General features: G+C 41.1%; 1 protein-coding gene across 1 annotated transcript in view; it reads left to right on the forward strand.

Annotated features, from left to right (window-relative positions):
* The first annotated feature begins 8,446 nt into the window (after positions 1–8,446).
* The window catches only part of LOC126354863 (uncharacterized), a 123,133-nt gene continuing 116,952 nt past the window's right edge, over positions 8,447–14,627 (forward strand). Inside the window, exons 1-2 of the mRNA XM_050004852.1 lie at positions 8,447–9,048; positions 9,124–9,264. Coding sequence (XP_049860809.1) covers positions 8,952–9,048; positions 9,124–9,264 — 238 coding nt within the window. The 5' untranslated portion in view covers positions 8,447–8,951. The remainder of the gene's footprint in view (positions 9,049–9,123; positions 9,265–14,627) is intronic.

Below are 14,627 nucleotides of genomic sequence, written 5' to 3' on the forward strand. Positions count from 1 at the left end.
AGTAGAACAGTGTATCGGTCATGCGTGCAAGCGGCTGGTTCGGTTACGGGTCCCACATACAACCACATTGGTTAGGAACTCTAATTGCATTGCTATTCTCCCCTACAAATGTCAAGCTGGCAACTGACTGGACAGAGGTCACGTCTTAAGCTACCACATTTCCAGCCATATCAACCAAGCTTGTGGTTAGCCATTCCTGACAGCATTTAAGCTATGAGTGACATCTTCTGTGACAAACGAAGTTCATCACACTACTTGGTTATTTGATGGAACACATCGATACGATAAGTGATGTCATCTTCACCTCTCCCTCAGACAATAAATATAGCATTGTGAAAGTAGCATCACCCATTCCCTAGAAGAAAAGTTACATCATGCCACCTATGAAAAATATTTAAAGGACAACTCTTCATCAGAACTGCAACGTCGCCTACACACGCAAATTGATCTCCACATCATGCCTGACCACACACCATGGACATTTTGGATCATCAAACTTCCTCTGCAAGTCCAACTGGCAATTACCGCCCATAAACAAGAACCATTGGATGCTTGCCTTAAACTTGCAGATAGAATATTTTCCATCATTCACCATCGATAATATATTAATAAGACAACAATGGCGTAGAATGTGACTTGCAACTACAGTGGGAGCATAAACGATATTCCACCTACCATGAGTTGAGCTCATCTCACCTGACCCTAATCGACCCTGACGTCACTGCGTCTGCCTGGGGTGATGACCTGCATGAAGTCACAAGACGCCACACCCATTCACCAACCACACTACATCTGCACCTGTGCAGAAGTCCTTCTGCTGGTGTCATGCACAGTTCAGTGAATTTTCTGGCAACTGTCGTGTGCCATGTGATTTCCCAAACTCGATGCACAGTTCGCAGGTCTACTGAACTGTGCCAGCTAACTAAGCTCCTAGTCACTCACAGTGATGATGACAGCCCTCACCCACTTCGCTCTCTTCATGAAAACAAACTCTTCACACTCCACAACATCGCTGGCCAATATTTCCTGTTGACTCCTGATTGGAAATCAGTATTTCATAGCCCTTTTCATTCTTCCTGATGGCAGCCTGCTCGCCCATACACCTTCGTGCAGCTGACAACTCGATAATCAGAGTCTGTTGATAGCCCTGGACACTGGACCTCCATCTCGACGATGTTTTCATCTGGACATCTATAGCCGACAGTATTGAGTGCAGTTTGATTTCCGATCTTTCTGGCAACGTGATGATTCTCAAGGCTCATGGCTGCTCTGCCACAGAACCAGTCAGCCACACTCGCTCGATGACCTGGCACAATGGCACCACCCATTTTACGCACCAGCTTCCGCCATCCACGATATCACCCTGAAGCCATCAGTATCTTCTGCACATCCTTCGCACCATCTACCGTTTTCAGAGAGTACAGCATGCACATAACGAACATCGTCTCCAACACGAAAACGACGCTATCCTTCATAGAATCCACAAAGTCAAGGAAGAGTTCCACATCGCATGGCCTTATTTCTACTTGTTATGTCGACTACTTTGTGCCAGTTCCGATGTCCCCTCTGCCCCTCTGCACCGAATAGTCCCAGAAGCTCTTCTACAATCTGTAGATACTCTTACAGCACCATCTTCATCAGGTGACACAAAGGCCAGTACTGTGCTCTTCAGCATACCTCCTCGAATGATCCCTTTCCTGCTAAACAAATCTGTGCAATGTGATATTAAAAACGGAATGCTTCATAATATTTTCACTATGCCCAGTTCCCTGGTACATCACAGACCGCATCGGCTATGGCTGGGTTTACTCTGGGTCACTAAGGCAGCAGGCAAATGCTGAGATGGTTCCTTTCAAAGGGCATGGCTGACTTCCTTCTCCATCCTTCCCTAATCTGATGAGACCGATGACCTCGCTGTCTGGTCTCCTTCCCCAAAACAACCAACCAACCACTAAGGCGGCAGTAGACTCACTCCTTCATCTGCCATTGTAAAACCCTCCGACTGTTCCTGGACTTCATCCATCAAACTGGATCCCGAAAAAGGTGGATCTATCAAGTTGTGTGCTGACTGCAGAGTTCTCAATACTTGCACTATACTGAACAACTATCCAGTTCCAAAAATTAAGAATTTAACTCATTATCTGGCTAACACATCTGTGTTTAATGTGCAAGACATTATACCTGTAAATCTCTTTTATGTGCCTACACAGTATTAAAAAAGCGGCTATTACACATTTCGGTTTGTTGAGAACGCTGTTCAAACACTTTATTGATATCATATTATTCAAGTTTCGGCTCTGATACACGTAACTCGATGACATCCTAATTTTCTCACCAGGTGATAGCTCGCATCTCAAATAAGTTCTCGACGCTCTCTGTCACAGTGGAGTTACTATCAAATAAGAGAAATGCCAACTTTGATAAAAGGAAGTCATTTACCTCAGTCATGTTGTAAACGCCTCTGGCATTCGGACTACATCACAGCATACAAAGACCATTCAACAGCTGCCGGCACTGCCGGACTACCAAGAAATACACCGGTTTTTAAGCAAGGTAAATTTTTATGGAAGGCACCTTACACAGACAGCTTGCCTTCAGGCACCATTCACTCAAGCCCTCACCAGCATGAACGTTACTGGGGAATGTAAACTCACATGCATGTAAGATGCGCAATCATCTTTTGAGTGCATATTGCCTCGACTAAGCCATTACTTTGGTACACTACCTCGTTAATTACCAGCTCATCATAACTGCCCATGTGAATGATTTCACTATTGGCACTGTCTTGCAACAAGGGGTGGGTATGACCAACAGCACAAGCTCTCGCCTTCGTCATGCAAGTGGTCAGTGTACGACTGAAAGCTATTAGCAGTTTATGAAGAATTATGTTTCCTCTGGCAAGACATTAAACGACCGCCTCTGATCATTTACATGGACCACAGAACACTCTTGATAGAGTTTTGGATAAAACTCTCCAATGGACCCTCTCTCTGATGGTTTCGGCCCTTGGATTATGTTGCACAGTTCATCACCAACATATGCTATCTGAACAGTGCAGAAAACGTCATGGCACTTTACTCCTCATGCACCAGTGCCCTGTCACCCTACTTTGACTAGAAACAGTTCGCTGAAGTGCAATAGCAAGATGAGCTGTTACAGGCTCTTTTCCATGACCCCTCCACGAAGTTACAGATCAAACTTTGGTCTATCCCTGATGTGATACATCCAATCCTCTGTGATTTTTGCAAAAATGGCCACACGCTCTTATTCCTCAACCATTCTGCCACCTCATTTTCAACCAGTTACATAACTTGGCACATCCTGGTGTACATCCAACTAACAGCCTTGTGAAGGGTCATTTAGTATGGCTTAACGTGAAGAAGGACTGCAAATGTTTGACTTGTGCATATGTCCCATACCAAAACAGCAACGTTTCACGACATGCTCAGCCTCATGCACCTCAGTCTCAGCGGATCACTCCCTATTTCTAATAGCTATCGGTACTATCAGTGATGGACCATGTCACTTATGGGTAGAAGCTGTACTACTTGAGACTATAATAGTAGAGTCCGCCAGTATAGTCTTGGACATATGGATTTCGTGCTTTGGCTATTCCATGTCCATCACAACCAACCAAGGTTATCAGTGCGAATCAGTCCTCTTCCTTGGGCTGTAGAATACTTGTATGGTTGGCACTTGGAGATTTAGAACGATAGCTTATCACCCATGGAACAAAGGGCTCATCGAGTGGTGGCACTGCACCTAAAAGATTGTTCTCATATGCATCTGTGGACTCTGGACACAGGAATTGCCATGGGTGCTTCTGGGAGTCAGTATGGACCACAAACTTTATCTTGGAGTCTCGCTTGCTGTAATTCTATATGGTGAAGTGCTATCCTTGCTGGCAGAGTTTATGCTGCAAGAATCTTCAATTATGACTTCAGACCTGCCACACCTGTACTGACAAGTAAGTGACATATCGTTCACGTCTGTGTACCTCTCCCTCTTCCACAAATGGTGCTGACAATTTTTCTACACAAGGGACTGAAAGAGCGTGAATTTTTTATCTGTGGTTTTACATGATGACACAGTATGTCCAGCTTTATAGCCCCCATATTTGGGCCCTCACAAGATACTTAGGAGGGACGATCGTACCTTAAATATATTATTAAATGGGAAACCTATGACAGTGTCTGTTAACCATCTCGAGTCAGCATGGACAGTGAAAGAAGCTTTACCGGACTATACTCCCCATACTTCTTCTTCCGACAACTCTCACATGACTGGTGACATACATCTAGCTCTAGAGTTGTGAGTTGATGTCCATGACTTCATCCACAAAGACCGCAACATCAAGTTGATTGACAACGAGCTCCTAGGTGAGGGGCAACATTCAGGTTAGCTGATCACAAACAGCTCAATTGCCCATCACTTCCACAAAACAATGAAGTTACCACTTGAAACTTATACTGCTGCTCTCACTTTCTGTTTTTACACTGACTGTACTCTCTCTGTCATGGCCCCATGCATGCTGCCTCCTGACCAAACTTCCTCACCACTGCCCGCCCCGGTGACGTCCCACCACTCTTCAAACCTCTGACACCAGCAGTCAGTCACACTTTGGCTGCGCCCACCATGTGCTAGTGTGCTTCCATGATTATCACCTTTACACGATGCAGTGTACATCATTTTCCTGTACTGACCCTGCAACTGACGACAACACATCCACCGCATCCATATGGCACATGGATGACCACTCCATCTCCAAGTTGTCTCAATGCTCCTGCACTCTGTGCATCTTCGCCCACAGTTCTCCTTGTTATGGCGGCGAGGGGAGGGAGAATCTCTGTGGGAATTTTGTGACAACAAAGAAGCTTTTTGGTGGCCAACCAAGGTCGCATGCGTGATATTTGACCAGCAGTTCACTTAATGCATTCAGAGTGTGGAGTTGTGTCTCGCTTGTAAAGCTCTTGTGGAAATAAAAACTATGCTATATCGTATTTCGGTAGTATTATTATACATCCCACGTACCATCCTCATAGTGTAGCACTACAGGTACAGATATCCTAGTGGAATGATGTCATGGAACTCAAATGAGAAAGCATCGATAGAAATCTGAACAACGAAATTGAAACTAACACAACAAAACATTTGACAAATCTACAAGAAGACATTTCTCAAAACTAACACCAAATCCTAGCACTGCTGCTTCGTTGTTCAACCTGAAACAACGTAGACAAGCGAAACATTATTCAAGTTGAAGACCAAAACAACGAGAATTACATTACAGAAGGCAGACGGACTCAAAGGCTTCTGTGACAAGCTAGGCTGTGACTTCCCACACTTCCTTCATACTGTTGAGGGTGTGCACTGCACAGCAGAGGCAGCTATCCATGCAGCTGACAGTGTGTGTGAGGTGTATACAAGAGGTTTTTTTAGATTAGGCAAGTAACCATCCAATCCAGATAAAGAGAGCTGTGGGAAACCCTGAAGTATCAGTGTAAGATACAAAGAAATCCCTCCCACAGATGAGAATATCAAAATCCTAGTGTAAAACTGCTGAACCATACCCACAAAGTGCTAGATTTCAAAAATCACCTAAAAACCACTGAATCGCTTATAAAATTAAACACACAAGGCTGGTAGGAACCTGAAGTTGATAGTAGTGAGACTTTTGGGGAAATTTTAAGCATATACGAATAGAATAAGGAAAACCAAAAGTGGATTTGGTGCATTTGTTGCAGGAGACAAGAAAAGCAAATCCATTGAGATAGAAGCTGAAGTTGCTTGTTTGGGCAAGACACAGTATCAAGCGTGGTCAAAAAATTACGATTCTTCTCCTGATATAGATGAAAACTTTAGAGAAACCCTCATTTTGTTTGTACATTAGTTCCCTAAGGATACTGAATTCATTGGAGGAGACTTCAATCATCCACAAATTAATTGGGATAACTATAGTCTTGTTAATGGTGCATGTGACGAGACATCTTGTGAAACATTACTAAATGCCTTCTCTGAAAACTACCTAGAACAGATAGTTAGAAACCCCATTCTTGACAGAAATCTATAAGATCTAATGGCAGCAAACACACTTGACCTCTTTGAGGAAGTTTACATCCCAACTGGGATTAGTTACCTTGAGGCAGTTATAGCGACAATGAATACCGAAACACAAAGGGCAACTAAAACAAGCAGAAAGATTTATAATTTAGCAAACTAGACAAGAAACGGCAGTGACATACCTCAGTGAGGAACTTCAAACTTAACTCAGGACAGGAGTATGTAGAGGAGCTATGGCTCAAGTTTAAAAGAATAGTTGACCATGCACTGAACTGATGTTTACCCAGTAGAACATTAAGAAACTTCTAAAGAAACAGAGACTATTGCATAATAGGTATAAAATTAAGTATAGGGCTATAAATAGATAGGTGCTGAATGAAGAGCATTTGGTAGTCAGGAGATCAATGTGTCAAGTCTTTTGTGGCTACCATAGCAGAATATTGCCAAATGATCTTCCCAAAAAGCCAAAGAAATTCTGGTCACATGTAAAGACTGTTAGAGGCACCAAATTTAGTGTCCAGTCTTTCATGGATGAGAATGGAAATGAAGTTGAGAGTAACAAAGTAAAAGCAGAAAGGCTTTAATGTTTTAATGTCAGTGGGGTTGAGAAACAGCTGTAAACCAAATTAAGCTCCAGTGGCCGATGGAATCCCTATCAAATTCTATACCCAGCTGAAAGCTGAGTTAGCCCCTCTGTTAGCTATAATCATTATAGACCCCTCAAATAAATACTGAGGCCAGTAGCTGGAACAAAGCATAGGTTACACATGTGTACAAGAATAGTAGGAGAAGTGATCCACAAAACTATCGTCCAATGTCCTTGACATTTTAGTGAGTATCTCGAACAGAACGACCTCCTCCATGCCAATCAGAATGGATTTTGAAAACGTAGATCATGTGAAACACAGCTCGCACATTTTTCAGTTGACATCTTTAAACCCATACATCAAGGCAGTTAGGTAGGTGCAGTTTTCTCGACCTACACTTATTAATAAAAGTATGATCATACAGAGTATGAGGCGAAATATGTGATGGGATTGAAGATTCCTTAGTACGGACGACATGGTATGTTATCTTGCATGGAGAGTCATTGAAAGATGTAAAAGAAACTTTGGGTGTACCCAAGGAAAGCAACTTGGGTCCATTGCTGTTCGTGTTGTACATTAATGATCTTACAGACAGTATTAATAGTAACTACAGGCTTTTTGCATATGTTCAAAAAGTAAAATTGCGAACTTCACAAAAATATAATGTCTTATTAATAATTAGTGCATCACAGCTAGAATCTGTAAACTCATACAAAAGGAAATGATGTGGAAAGATCACATCAGCTCATCTGTGGGTAAAGCAAGTAGCAGGCATCGGTTTATTGGTAGAATACTAGGGAAATGTAATCAGTCTATAAAAGAGAAAGCTTACATATCTCTCATGTGACCCATCCTAGAATATTGCTCAAGTGTGTGGGACCATTACTGAATAAGACTAACAGGGGATATTGAATATATACAGAGACGTGCAGCACAAGTGGTTACAGCTTTGTTTGACATGCGGAATAGCTCACTGACACGTTGGAAGAACTGAACTGGTAGACTCATAAAGATAGACAAAAAGTATACCAAGAAACTTTAATGATAGTGTTTAAGAATTGGCTTTGAGTGAGTCATATTGGAATATACTATAACACACTACATATAGCTCCTATAGGGATCGTGAGGACAAGATCACATAAATTACAGCATGCACATAGGCATTCAAACAATCTTTTTTGGCTTGTTCCATACATGAATGGAATGGGGAAATATCCTAACAACCAATACAGTGGGACGCACCCTCTGCCATACACTTTACAGTGGTGTGCAGAGTTTAGAAGTAGATCTAGATGTGCATGTAGAGGAATAAGAACAATAATCAACAAAACTCACCAACCAAATGGACAATGGAGATCAGGAAAGTGAATTACTAAGAGATAGGCCTACAATGCGACAAAGGATTACCTTTGCTGCCCTATATCAAGATAACCAGAAACTACGTTATTGTTAACACCTGTTCAACTACTTTTGCAAATATAAAACCAAAAATAAATGGTTCAGACATGTCCATGATGATTCAGAAGAGTTAAAAGTTGCATTGCAACAAATTGAAAACGGAGAAGAAAAGACGAAACTGAGAACAGAGGCATAAGATGTAAACTAAAATAAACTAAAACATTTCAACAGAAACCGCGCACCAGAACTGGCGAAGAAACTGCAGATAGGTCAGAAGAATGTAAAAGTTTTAGTAGCAGAATAGGAAGCTGAAAAACCAAATATATACTTGAAAAATTACAGAAATGTTTATGGACTGATTCAGATGCTCCAATGTGAGTGAAAAGTGTGTAAAAATATAGAGCAGATTGTCTGGCAACAGATGATGTAAGTGCTGGGCGATGGTGGGAGAGTGTGGATGACGGTAGTGCCTTAATATGTTGAACGGTTTATAACTATCTCTGAATGCCATGCTTGCCAGTATGGCATCGGATCAGTAGAGTGTCTCTACGGGCATGTTGAGTTGTCGATGTGCTGGTGGAGCGATGCATGAATGTTCGTTCCCTATGGATTCGGGATTTAATGTCTAGTCCTTTGGTTTATGTGATTATTTGCAAATGATAGGTGCAGTATATTCGCATAGTGACACGTTTGTTTTATCATAGCATGGTTTGTTTACTAGGAGGTTAAAATAACATCCTTGGTTTGTTTACGCCCTGACGAGAGTGATGTCTGCAGACATGCGGAAGATCATTGGAACTTGGTAGAAAGTGTTATGCTCGTGGTGGCTGTGTTTGTTGTGTAGTTGAGGTTATGACGTGTTTTGCGCGTGTGCCTACACACCATAGTATCTTTTAGTAACAAAATATGGGAAGGAAAGCCCACTTTGTTGGGGATGGCCGACAAAAGAAAGGCCCGGGGCGGAAGGCAAGGAAACAAAAGGATCCAGTGATACCGGGATTAAGTAAGTTACTAATGCAAATAAGTTATAATATTGAGATTATTAAAATTGTTTTATAATATTTACATATTTTGCTAGGAAACGACGGTATCTATAAGCCACTCAGCCATAGACAAAAGCAACGGGCCATAAAAAGAGCTCATAAACTCTCCGATTTGGCTGAGAAACGCAAAGAAGCCGACGTTAAACAGAAGAACGCCGCCACAAAAGTTAAAGATGGTGAGTCCTCCACTGCCGCATTATCGCTTAAGTGTTGTCTGTAGTTATCACGCCCCCCCCCCCCCCCCCCCCATTTCTCCTAAAGGCTTCAAATTCTTCGTTTCTACATCCTACGTACATACTCTGCAAACCATCGTGAAGTGCATGGCAGAGGGTATATGTCTTTGCACCATTTGTTATGCTTTCACTCCATGCCATTCACGTATGGCGCGCGGGTCGAATGATTGTTTAAATGCCTCTGTACGTTCTGTAATTACTTTAAACTCGCCCATGCGATCCTAATGTGAGTGAAATGTAGCGGGTTGTAGTATATTGATAGATACATCATTTATACCAGTATCTTGAAACTTTCTTCATAAATTTTCTCGCGATACGCCAATCTGCAAGAGTCTGCCAGTTCTGTTTCTTCAGCATAACTGTAACTCTCTCAAACAGCTCAAACAAACCTGTAACCATCCAAGAGTGCTGCCCTTCTTTGTATACGTTCAATAACCCCTGTTAGTCCTGTTTCGTATGGGTCCCAGACACTCCTGCAATATTCAAGAAAGTGTCACATGAGTGATTTGTAAGCAGTCTCCTACGTAGATGATTGCGCTTCGCCAGTATTGTACCATATACCGAAGTGTGCCACCTGCTTTACCAACAACTGAGCCTGTATGATCATTCCATTTCGTATCCCTACAATATGTTACACTCAGGTATTTTTACTATTTGGCTGATTCCAACTATGACTTATTGGTATTACAGTCATAGGGTGTAGTTTTATATTTCTGAACATTTAAAGCCAGTTGCCAATCTGTGCACAACTTTGAAATCTTATTAAGATCCGACTGAATATTTATGCTTCTTCTTTCAAACTATACTTCGTTATGGATAAGTGCAGCATTTTAAGAAAAGTCTGAGGTTGCTATTAATATTGTCCACAACATCATTAATTTACAACATGAACAGATAGGGTCCCAACACACGCCTCTGGGGCACGCCCGAAGTTACTTCTACAGTTAGCTATGACTCTTAATCCAACATTACATGTAGTGCACTCCCTAACAAAAAGACTTTAATACAGTCACAAATTTCATTTTATACCCAATACGATCAGACTTTTGACAATAACTGTAGGCTCCTCAGTTTTTTAGCTAGCACAATGCTGTAGGTGAATTATTCCTTTTCACAAGTAGGGAGGCAACGATACATCATAAAACCTATCAGGCTTCCCATCTGTAATGTACAAAGTATACACTAAAATTAACTTAAATTGGATAGAAATAAAATTGGATTATAATCAGGCAATGGAAAAAGGTGACTTTAGAAATGGATATGCTGCAATGAACCATTTGCAAGTCATGAAAGAAATTTTAGAGTATAAATTATGAAATGTTTTAGAAGACATTATTTCTAAGAAAGCTGTCGGCTCACTAATAGTGAGATCTCTACTGACAGTCCTTCAGAAACAAGGCATTGGTGTTAATGACTGAAGAACATACATTTTAATGCTCTAGATTCCTTTATAGGATAGAGAAAAATTGAGAATTAGGTAAAGAGATTCGATACCACAAAAACTATCTCTATCAGTCCTAGAGAGAGGTTTTTGTTTTTTAAACTTCAGAAATGAAGAATTTGTTGCAAAAGAACATATGTGAACCATGTTCATTTCACCAGTGACATTTTAGTACTGTTTACCTCTAGTGCAGGTGGCGCAGTGGTTAGCACTCTGGACTTGTATTTGGGAGGATGACTGTTCAAATCCTTGTCTGGTCATCCTGATTTAGGTTTTCCATGGTTTCCCTAACTCGCTTGTATGTTGTCTCCAATGACCTCGTTGTCGACGGGATGTTAAATACTAATTCCTCCTCCTCCTCTAGTATAGGTAAACTTCAACAGTAAAAAAAAAAAAAAAAAAAAAATGGAAAATCCAGGATGGAATGTAGCAATATTATGAGAAGTTGCCACTCACCATATAGCGGAGATGCTGTGCCGCAGAAAGGCACAACAAAATGATCCACACTTAACGCTTTTGGCCAATGGCCTTTGTCAACGAGATGCGCACATATCTGCACACACGCATTCACACAAATGCAACTCACACGCAAAGGTGCAGTCATGTGTGTGTGCGTGCGCATATGTCTGTGTGCGTATGTGTCTATTGTTGACAAAGGCCATTGGCCAAAAGTTTTAAGTGTAAAAATCTTTTTGTTGTGCCTATCTGCGACTCTAGCATTTTCGCTATATGGTGAGTGGCAACTTGCGTTCTCATAATATTGTAACATAACGAATAAGTTATGTACTGAAATGAAGTAATATAAATTAACTGTGAACTCTTGGAACCAGTTGATGAATTATTTTGTTTATAGCAGTTGAAACCATTACCTGGATGCACTGAAAATTAGAAGAGCTATGGAGAGCTTTATATAGACTATAAGGCTTTCAAAGCTAAAATTCCAGTGTGTCTGAAAAGTAATTTTTACAAGCATTGTGTATTACCAGTTTTGATTCATGGCAGTGAGACATTGACATAAACTGTGAAAACCACCCCCCATCTGAGTGCTGTTCGGTGCACACTGGAGAGATGCCTGATGAAAATTTTCAGGAGACACAGTTAAAACAGGTTGTTTGCTTATTCCCAACATATGTTCTGTATGCAATTTATAAATTGGCACTTCAACTCAAGGTTCTGGAAGCAAAATAATGCTCCAAATCATTTACTGTTATACTTTGAGTGCAGCCACACAAAGTATGGAAAACATGTAATGGTGAAACTTCCTGGCAGATTAAAACTGTGTGCCCTACCGAGACTTGAACTCAGGATCTTTGCCTTTCGCGCGCAAGTGTTCTAACATCTGAGCTACTGAAGCGCGACTCTCGCCCGGTCCTCACAGTTTTACTTCTGCCAGTATCTCGTCTCCTACCTTCCAAACTTTGCAGAAGCTCTCGTGCGAACCTTGCAGAATTGTGAGGACTGGGCACGAGTCGTGCTTCGGCGGCTCAGATGTTAGAGCACTTGCCCGCGAAAGGCAAAGGTCCCGAGTTCGAGTCTCTGTCTGGCATAAAGTTTTAATCTGCCAGGAAGTTTTATATCAGTGCACACTCCGCTGCAGAGTGAAAATCTCATTCTGGATATGTAATGGTAATTAAAGGACACCCATTATTGCAATATTTGTCCACTTAAGTCATGTCACGTCAGACTTTGGACTCGGCAGTAAACCAAGCTAATTGGGGGAGGGGGGTGCAAAATTACCTTTTGGTATGATCTTTATAGAAATCTAGTTAGACGTGGAAGCCAGCATCACCACCATTGCAAATAGTCAGATGCTTCCCCTTTCATTTGCCCCTTTACTGTAATTTCTATGTTTCACATTCACTGAGGCAGATCATTTGAAGGAAATTCAGCTCACTGAGGAATTATTGTTTGCTGTCCACAATATTTCTGATACTACTCGACAGAGCAGCAAGTAACGTTTTGTGATTGCAATCTTAAGATGATACAGTGTACCTCAAATATGAAACTTTCTGGCATATCAAAACTGTGTGCCCTGTTGAACTGTGGTTCAAACTCTTGCCGTGGTCCTTCAGGGGCACTTCTCTTACTGATTGAGCTATCATTGCAGACTTCATGCACTTCTTTGTAGTGTCACTCTGCCAGTAACTCCTCCTTCCTTTCAAACTCCTCAGGGCTAAAAGTCTAGAATAGGGTCAGTGCCATACTTGTGTGTTTCGTGCAGAAATGTTGTTAGCCCTTGCTGTGAGATATGATGGGAACAGATGATGATGTGACAGCTGTTTGTGTTATGCAGCCTGTAACAAGAGTAGCAGGCAGACAACTTGTTTTGAACTAATACACTTGAAAGAAAGGGTGAGATATGGCTATAAATTATTATAATAAATTTAATCACTCCTTGTTTGAATCACAACTGTATAAACTGTGCTAGTATCTGCAAACCAAGGACAGTGTCACAACCCATGTTTTACTTGAAAAATCAATTAAATATTTATCTGCTCTGTGTTGCTATGCAATTGATTTGCCCAAGCACACTGAGTAAGTTTATCAGTGTTTTTTTAATTAAATTATGGGGGAGGGAGGTGGATCAGTGTATTGAATGTACAGCTCTTATTAACAAACATTGATCCACTTACCTTCTCCCATGATTGAATTAAAAAACATTGATCCGCCTACTCTGAAGTGATGGCTTTTGCTGCAGTTTCTGATGATTCCACTCGCACAAACCTTTGACTCTTTTATAAGAGTCATTCCACCACCACATTTCATATGTTTTCGTGTCTGCAGTTAATCCACGAGACAGGTACCAATGGATTATGTTGCCATGCAAAACTGAATCAGTTAAATCAGTCCACTTTATGGCACTCGCTGCCATAATCACAAAATATCGACTAATACACCGAACAACCGTAAACAAGACAATTGTTTCAATTTCGGGATTAGAAATACGTTGCCTCTGTTCTCGCCTCTCATTGATTATGTCAAAAATCATACCACTGGCTACTCAAAAGTGACACATTGCCAACCTATGAGCAGTAGATAAGCATGCACCACCATGACTGCTGCTGGTCCTTATCTAGACTTTAGTCCTTCACAGGAGCTGTTCTCTGTACTTGCTGGGACAGCACATTCATCCATTTAGTCACATATCATGTTTTGCATATCCCTCAGTAAGAAGAATCCTCAGGTATTTACAATGAGGCAGTTGAAATATTAACAAGCAGAAGCAGCCACTAGAGGGAACTTCTGTAAAGTATAGCGACAACAAGGTTTGGAAAATATTAATCTACTCGTACTGAAAATACTGGGAATTAATTCTTGATTGAGTGCTAGATGGCGCCTTCTCCCTTCATCTATACAACAGGTGAGCCTCTCTCGACGTGGGGTTATATGCCTTGGCCCACATTTCTGATATTCCCAACACATACATCTTTCTTCCTTGAGGAATGGAGTAACAGTAGATCCTACCAGGAGCAAGAATAGCTTTCTTTTCTACTTTTAAATGTGGCTATCAGTAGTACTCTGAATTCTGTCCTCTGAAGATAATCAGTAGCCAGCCTTTCTGTCTTCTCGCTATTGGAACACTATCTTACATGAGGAAAGTTATGAACCCGATTAATATGAAAATTGTTGTTATCTGCAATTTCCATCCAGTTGATCTTGTAAATTAAGTGGATGAGTAACAAGGTACCCTTTTACATTCCTTTTGAATGTCCCTGAACTTCCAATATCTTGCCTGATGTCTGTACTTACAACTTGTTGTAAACTTTTGCACCAGAACATAAAATTCCATTCTTTACCTTTGATAGCAATATGGAATTTATTTTCATTTCTAGTGTTGCAGATGTGAATTTCATTGTTTATCCAT

The sequence above is a fragment of the Schistocerca gregaria genome, chromosome 3 (assembly GCF_023897955.1).
Source record: "Schistocerca gregaria isolate iqSchGreg1 chromosome 3, iqSchGreg1.2, whole genome shotgun sequence".
NCBI classification, from domain to species: domain Eukaryota; kingdom Metazoa; phylum Arthropoda; class Insecta; order Orthoptera; family Acrididae; genus Schistocerca; species Schistocerca gregaria.